We start from the raw sequence: 8918 nt of genomic DNA, 5'->3' as shown, positions 1-8918 counted from the left end.
TGAGGAAGTATTTTGCCTCCCCTACTCACTGAGAAGTATTGACTTCGTGGTACACATTCTAAAGCATTTCTGATTTGAATATTTTTGTACATTTTTATCAACTATTAAACCTTCTCTTCTAAAAAAAAAAAAAAAAAAGAAATGAATGTTTAATCTCACATTACTTTCATTCCATTAAACCTGATTTAATGGTGGGAATACAATTTCTAAAACCAAACAGAAAGAATTAATTATAATTCTGTAAGACCTTGGGACTGCTTTCTTTGCTTGTTATTTTTATAGTCTTACAATCTGATTTTTTGGCCAGGCACAGTGGCTCATGCCTATAATCCCAGCACTTAGGGAGGCCAAAGAGGGCAGATTACTTGAGGCCAGGAGTTGGAGACCAGCCTGACCAACATGGTGAAACCCGTCTGCTAAAAATACAAAAAATTAGCTGGGAGTGGTGGTGGGCGCCTGTAGTCCCAGATACTCAGGAGGCTGAGGCAGGAGAACCACTTGAATCCAGGAGGTGGAGGTTGCGGTGGAGCCAAGATGGTGCCACTGCACTCCAGCCTGGGCAACAGAGTGAGACTCTGTCTGAAAAATAATAAATAAAATAAAATATTGATTTTCTAGGCTAGACAAGATGTCTCATGCCTGTAATCCCAACACTTTGGAAGGCCGAGAGAGGTGGATCGCTTGAGCCCAGGAGTTCAAGACCAACCTCAGTAACATGGCGAAATCTCATCTCTACAAAAAATAGAAAAAATTAGCCATGTGTCGTGGCGCACTCCTGTAGTCCCAGCTATTCAAGTGGTTGAGGTAGGAGGATCGCTTGAGCCAGGAGGTCGAGGTTGTGATGAGCTGAGATCATACCACTGCATTCAGCCTGGATGACAGAGCAGGGCACATGCTCGCTCGTGCATACTCTCTCCCTCTCTCTATACATATATTTTTTTCTTTAATATTTTTTAAATAACAAAATATTTATTTTCTGAAATAGTAAACTATTTCCACTGGATAATACTCTCTCTTTCAAATACATGTTCTTTCCTAAGGAAACCTTTTCCAATACATTTACTTTAACTCTTGACTTAAAAAATTTTTTTTTATTTTCTTAATGTTCTGTACTTCTGGTTGATACACTGCATACATCTATTCCCCAACTTTAATGGGTTGCTGTGAGGTAGTTTAAGCAAAAGAGAGCCTATAAATAGTAGACTGCTCAGTATATGTTAGTTATATCTAAGTATGAAATGTTTAAATAATATAACTGATTAAAATATCAACAGAGCATGCATCTAAATTGTTTTCTGGTGGATTTTTATGTATCCATTCACACTTGTTTGCCTTATTTCCCAGATTACTAAACAGAACATGTGTAAGTGGACTAGAAAAATTAGAAAATTAGTCACAGAACAGAGTGAAATTTATCATCATAGATATAAGGAGTAAACCTATTACCATGGTGCTCAAACCAACCCACCAACATATATTTGGATGCCATGTCTGTGTACAATATAACAAGAAACATAAAACCAGGATCTTTTCAGGAAAGAGATTTTGGCCTTAGAACTACCAGAGATAGCAATTATATTGGCCTTTAATCTAGCTTCCAATTCTTTAGTATGACACCAAAATTTTTAAAGAAGAAAAACACAAAGTACTTCTTACCCACTTTATCCAAAGAAGGCATATTAAAACTTCTGAGTTCTGCTGGTCCAGACAGTCTACCAGAATTAGAATAAAATCTGTCTTGCCTTTGTGGAGGAAGAGCTGAATCAGGATACAATTGTCCTTGAAAATAAGTTTTTTAAATGTTTTCATTAATATAAATATAAATCAAGTTTACTTAAGTTTAATGTATTGAACTTATACATTTGACCTCCATTATAAAACTTAAATTCATCTTCTTGGTTGACAACAGTAAACAATTTCAGAAGAATTGCATATTTTATTATAGCAATAACTTTCATAGTAAACACAGCATAATTTGTTACTTTGGACTCTGAAAGTTTCAATGACTGTTGAAATTAGAATATGTGAAAACAATTTAGTTTTATACATATAAGTGAATTCATTTAACTTTCAATTTTAATAATAATGGATGGAAGTAAATACATCAATATATCAAAAAAGACCCAAGAGACAGCTAATAAGGAAAAAAATAAAAAGGAAAAAATGTTTTAAGCACAGCAAGAAATTTAGCAGAACAGGTGATAATCTGTCATCAAAGCAGAAAGAGCATCATTCAAAGGTCATCATTGTCAAACTTTTAGTAATATTGACATTTTGAAATTTAATATCTATTCCAAACCAAATGGAAAGAGACGGGTGCAGTGGCTCACACCTATAATCCCAGAACTTTGGGAAGCCGAGGAGGCAGATCACCTGAGGTTAGGAGTTCAAGACCAGCCTGGCCAACATGGTGAAACCCTGTCTCTACTAAAGATACAAAAATCAGCCAGGCATGGTGCCACATGCCTGTAATCCCAGCTACTTAGGAGCCTGAAGCAGGAGAATCACCTGAGCCTAGAGGGGCAGAGGTTGCAGTGAGCCAAGATCATGCCACTGCACTCCAGCCTGGGTGACAGAGTGATACTCCGTCTCAAAATAAAAAATTAATTAAATGAAAATAAATTTTAAAAAAACTAAAGGGAAAGATCTCTCTGACTCAACAGACAGTAAAAGTTTCTGACTGCTGAAATGAAGAACATCTGGAGAGACACAAATTTGGACACCGACTATCTCAGGTGCTTCTATAGCCACCCTCCTTTGTCCACAGGGGCGATTTATAACGACAATATGGTATTAGGTTGGTGCAAAAGTAATTGCTGTTTAATAATTCCTGGGTCCTGGAGGAACTCATCACTCTTGAAAAAGTATAGGTAGTCTATCTCATTCTTGAGAGGTGATGGCAGACTGCTAGACTGGATATGCATATGCCCAACTCCAAAAATAAGGAGAACATCCAAGAAGGTGAATAGTGTAACTTTCCCCTGTCCTTTTACAATTATAGATTAACAACCCCAAATTGCCTCTAATGACTGACTTTATAGAATCAGTGTTAGATATGTCACTTCTCCTCTGACTCTGCCATAGGGGACCTTATTGACACATCATCTCTCCTACACAAAACCAAAGAAACCACCTGGCATCAACCAGAGTCAATAAAGAAAATTATATTTAATGAGCTCCCAATGGTCAGTGGATGTGACAGAGGAGAGAAAGATCCAGATAGCCTGAAGGCTCATTTACGCTCCCTTTCAAAATCTCAGGGAGGAGCTGTTTCAAGGGGTTTGAGTTAGCCTAATGAAAAAAAAGGTCAATACCAACCACTGCGATCTAAACTGAGTTTTCCCTTTCTACTTCAAACACAGGATTAATTAAATGGTGAAACTGGGCAAGGGGATGAAATAAAGAAACCTGAAGATCAACTCTTTTTAAATCAGGTCTCAAGATGCCACATATATTATTTTGCTTCTAAATTATATCCCCACACATCGACAACCTCAGAAATAAAAAATTTTGTTACAAATGTACTACTTCATAAACTACATGGCTATGTTGCCCTCCACTGGCAAAAACAATTCATTCCTTAAATCTTACCAGGGCCTAGTATGTGTCAGGCACAAACAATACAGTGTTGGTCTTGATACAGTCTATGCCCTTATAGTCTAATTGTCATAGAAACACAATGTAATTAATGGCTTAATAAAAGGAAATACACATAAGAGGTAGCCTATCTACTTCTGATTGCAGGAATCAGAAATGGAGTCAGACGCAGTAAAGCTTGCCCTGAAATAAAAGATTATCAAGTAATCACGGGTATTCTAGTCAAATGCACATACACACACACACACACACACACACACACACTCTCATATGCACATATATACATACACATAATATGACACAGCTATGCGGAAAGCATATAACCAATGAAGGACTGAAATGAACTATGGAAAATAAGGACATGAAAGGTCCCTTTCTTTTTTGCTTTCATACTTTTTTTTATCACCCTTATAATAGAAGAGATGATTAGAAAGAAAGAATGGAAGAAGAAAAAATGAATAAGGAGTGGGAATAAGTATACTGCAGAAATCAGCTACTCTCACATATTTCATCCATGGCTTCTGCTGAGGACGATGGAGAGATATCTATTAAAACCAAAAATAGGCCAGGTGCGGTGGTTCATGTCTATAATCCCAGCACTTTAGGAGGCCAAAGCAGGTGGACTGCTTGAGGCTAAGAGTTCGAGACTGCCTGGCCAACATGGCGAAATCCCGTCTCTCCTAAAAACAAAAAAAAAATTAGCTGGGCATGGTGGCACAGACCTGTGATCCCAGCTACCCAGGACGCTGAGACACAAGAATCGCTTGAACCCAGGTGGCTGAGGTTGCAGTTAGCCAAGATCACATCACTGCACCCCAGCCTGGGTGACAAAGCAAGACCCTGTCTCAAAAAATTAAAATTAAACAAATAATATGCATATCCTAGCAATTCCATTTCCTGGATTCATCTTGAAAGAACATACATACAAAAAGGGTGTTAGCTGCAGCATTGTTAGTAATGGTAAAACACGAGAGACACTCTAAATGCTCACCAACAGAACTCAATAAATATACTGTGATTTCTTATATATTGAAATACTATACCACAATTAATAAACTCTATATATATTAACATGGAAAGAAATCAAGTCTGTAATGCTAATAAGGGAATTTGATAAAACAGAACTTTACTTTTTTAAAAATCATTATTTGAACTGAAAGTTTACACACACTAAATTCATGAGTTGCTGCCTCTAGGAAAGGAAGGTATTATGCCCAGGAAAGGAAATGTAATAGTGTTCAACTAATTTATATAGTGTGCTTTTTATGTTTTATTTACACATTTACACACAAAAAACACACATATATATCTGAAGCAAATATTAATATGTAAATTCCCAAAGCTGATATCCAGGACTGTGCTATAATATCTCAATGTGTCATGTTCACCAAGTTACTCCACCTTTCTGTGCTTTTGTTTCATCATCTGTATGGGAATAACAGAATAACACTCTTAAGAGTGTTAGAATGATTAGTAAATGGCATTTAGTCTGACACAAATAAATTTTATAGTTTTATCAATATCTGATGATAAATTAAGCTTATGGTTATGATTACAATAAAAATAGAGTGTTGACTGGTCTCAAATTTATGACGATAAATTTCAAACTGATGCTTTAACAATGCCCTATAATCATACTACACTTTACTAATGTTTGAGTTCTCACCCAAACATCATTAATTTCTCCTTCTAGCCTGAATTATTCCCATCAGCAAATATATGTGATAATATTAACCATCTTTAAAAAACAAAGTGTTTCTTCCTCCAGCTACTATCTCATCTCTTTTTCATTCAAAGCAAACATTTTCAAAAAGTTGTCTATATTTGTCCCTAGATCTTAATCTCTCCTCAACCTAGTCTCTTCTGGAAGACTGACAAAGTAAACACAGATGTTTAATGTTTATAAAAATGCATACAGTGGCAATTTATCAACCAAATAATCATTAGAATTTATAAAGGATCATTATACAAGATATAAGTGATCAAGAAATATATATTCCCAAAAAAATAGTAGCCTAAAATTTGGGAACAACTTTAAGTAAATATCTTTCTTTGAGAGGATAAAAGCATATACCAAGACTTTAAAACACCTTATTAAGTATGTGAAGACTACAAGTTTTCATCAACGAGATCAAAATGAGGCTTAAGACAAACTGTAATTCTACCAAATCAATCTTGTCAGAAAAACTGTTCAGAAGCTAGAATGACAATGGTCAGCATAAATGTCTACAAATCAGAAACAGTAAAGTAAAAATTTATGCCTATGTGTTCAAAGCTATCCAAGGTATTTTGATCTGCTTAGCATACTTTTGTTTCTCAAGGAAAGAGTCAAAACTGTTCTCATCAATTTAGCTGTACACTCTATGTCTTTTATTTGTTCAGCTCTTCAAGAAAAAGAGTTTTTAAACATGCCAGGCTAAAGGCCACACTTAATTCATGATTATACCACCAAAGTATAGTTGTTTACTCTCTTTGCTTTGCTTACATAAAATATATTATCCAAATCAGTAAAAGATAAGAACCAACAAAAATAAGAAAAACCATATACACACTCCTTGTTCTTTTAAACAATTAAAACTAAGAATACTAAAGTTAAAAAAAAAAAAGGACAAGGAGGGCTTAGTGGCTCATGTCTGTAATCCCAGCACTTTGGGAGGCCAACATGGCAGGATTGCTTGAGTCGAGGATTTTGAAGCCTGCCTGGGCAATACAGTGAGACTCCATCTCTACAGAAAATTTAAAAATTAGTCAAGCATTAGTGGTGCATTCCTATAATCCCAGCTACTTGGGAAGCTAACGCAGGAGGATCACTTGAGCTTAGGAGGTCAACGCTGCAGTAAGCTGTGTTCATGCCATTACATTCCAGCCTGGGTGACAGATTGACATTCTGTCTCAAAACAAAACAAAATAATAAAATAAAATAAATTTTAACTGACAATTAAAATTCAGTAAAATTAAAATGTCTGTTTCTCAAGTTATACTAGACATATTTTAAGTACTTACTAGCCACATGTGCCCAATGTCTACTGCACTGGACAGTATAGACATAAAACATTTTTATCATTGCAGAAAGTTCTATTGGACCGAGCTGTTGTAGTAAAAGATCTGTTTCAGTATTACATTCATTTCATTGTATTAACTCATCAATGAATTACATAACCACACCTTTTTAAAATTTATTCCTTTTTATCCCAACATCTCGAATAAGATGTTCAGTAGAAATTCTTGTAAAAATGAAGCAAACTATAGCATATAGATCCTAAAAATATATTTAGAACTGAAAATATAGAGTTAACATTTTAACTCCTTCTCCTTGGGAAAGCTACTAACCTACTGTATCTATCTAAATCTATGGCAACAATTTTCAAACTATATCCCCCAACCTGAGCTACAGTTAGAAGTACTTATCTAGCAGCACCATAACACAGGGAAATGAATGAATGAATGAATAAATGAATGTAGTCATCTGCAGCAGTGATCCCTAACCCCTGGGCTTCGGGCTGGTACCTCTCTGTTGCCTGTTAGGAACTGGCCTGACAGCAGAAGGTGTGTGGGGCAAGCAAGCATTACCACCTCAGCTCTGCCTCCTGTCCGATCAGCTGAGGCATTCTATTCTCACACGAGTGTGAATTCTACTGTGAACTGCACATGCGAGGGATCTAGCTTGCACATTCCTTATGAGAATATAACTAATGCCTGATGATCTGAAGTGAACGCTTTCATCCCCGCAACCACCATGGAAAAACTATGTTTCATGAAACCAGTCCCTTGTGCCAAAAAGGTTAGGGACTGCTGATCTACAGGATAGTGACATTATCTACTTAATAAATGACAATACTTCACTTTGATTTCTAAAAGTGAAGACAAAACAAGCCAATACATAAAACTTGAAAGTTTTCATGAGAATCACCTTTGTTAGACAGTTAACCTTGGCAAAAGAATTATATGAACAATTTAAACTACTTTCTTACCAGGTCTCTTTGATCTAATAATATTTGCATTCTAAATATGAAAACACTTTTGTGTTTTTTCTTATGGACTTAAGTGCTGAGCAAGGTAAATCACACTCATAAATTTTTGTTGCAGGTTAGTATTTACAAAGAATTTATAATCAACTGGTTATTCCCAGGACATATTTCTGTTAAAATTTTAATTCTGATTACTATATGATATGTGAGTATTATCAACTTACTTATGTTATTCATCAAGAACATTTTTTTCTGCTAAAATCATAAATAAGATTTCCTATTAAACTTATAAGATGAAAAACCAAACTAAAAACTATCCCTTTATCTGCTAGTTATATCACTGTGCTCAAATTGTGAAAAACATTATATGCTTAAAACTTACACTTTTCTGTATGTGAATGGATATACAATGATGATTTTTACATTTTTAAAAGAGTCACAGAAATCTGCAAAAATACTACAGAGAGATCCTGCACAGCCTTTACTCAACGTTTACATCTTTCATAACTAAAGTGTATTGTAACAGCCAGAAAATTAATATTGGTACAACTCATGTGTACAGTTCTATGACATTTTACTGCATGTGTAGATCTATAAAATCACTATCAGTCTGAAGATACAGAATTATTGCATCACCAAAAACATCTCCCTCATGCCACCCCTTTATAGTCATACCCATCCCCCACCCCCACTACTATCGCAAACTCTTACATTCACCAATCTGTTTTCCATTTCTATATTGTTATTTCAAGAATGTTACATACGGCCAGGTACGGTAGCTCATACCTACAATCCCAGCACTTTGGGAGGCTGAAGTGGGTGGCTCACTTGAGTCAGAAGTCCGAGACCAGCCTGGCTAACATGGCAAAACCCTGTCTCTATTAAATAATACAAAAATTAGCCAGGCATGGTGGCATGCACCTGTAGTCCCAGCTACTTGGGAGGCTGAGGCAGGAGAATAGTTTGAGCCAGGGAGGCAGAGATTGTAGTGAGCCAATATCACACCACAGCACTTCAGCCTGGGGGACAGAGCAAGATTCCATCTCAAAAAAAAAGAATGTTATGCCGGGCGCGGTGGCTCACGCCTATAATCCCAGCACTTTGGGAGGCCGCGGCGGGCGGATCACAGGTCAACAGATCAAGACCACCCTGGCCAACACGGTCAAACCCCGTCACTACTAAAAATACAAAAAAATTAGCTGGGCATGGGGGCACGCGCCTGTAGTCCCAGCTACTCGTGAGGCTGAGGCAGGGGAATTGATTGAACCCAGGAGGTGAGGGTTCCAGTGGGCCGAGGTCATGCCACTGCACTCCAGCCTGGCGCCTGGTGATGGAGTGAGACTCTGTCTCACA

General features: G+C 36.6%; 1 protein-coding gene across 14 annotated transcripts in view; it reads right to left on the bottom strand.

The window, feature by feature from the left end:
* Positions 1–8918, bottom strand: part of MIA2 (MIA SH3 domain ER export factor 2) — a 110056-nt gene that overhangs the window by 5075 nt on the left and 96063 nt on the right. For all 14 annotated transcript variants that reach the window (XR_005200742.1, XM_017530874.2, XM_017530873.2 and 11 more), the window contains one exon: positions 1657–1779. Coding sequence is in view for 13 of the 14 variants with exons in the window: in XM_017530874.2 (XP_017386363.1) it covers positions 1657–1779 (123 nt within the window). In the remaining variant the exon portion in view is untranslated. The remainder of the gene's footprint in view (positions 1–1656; positions 1780–8918) is intronic.

This window comes from Cebus imitator, unplaced genomic scaffold (assembly GCF_001604975.1).
Source record: "Cebus imitator isolate Cc_AM_T3 unplaced genomic scaffold, Cebus_imitator-1.0 Scaffold69, whole genome shotgun sequence".
NCBI classification, from domain to species: domain Eukaryota; kingdom Metazoa; phylum Chordata; class Mammalia; order Primates; family Cebidae; genus Cebus; species Cebus imitator.
This window is presented reverse-complemented; position numbering and strand designations above follow the sequence as displayed.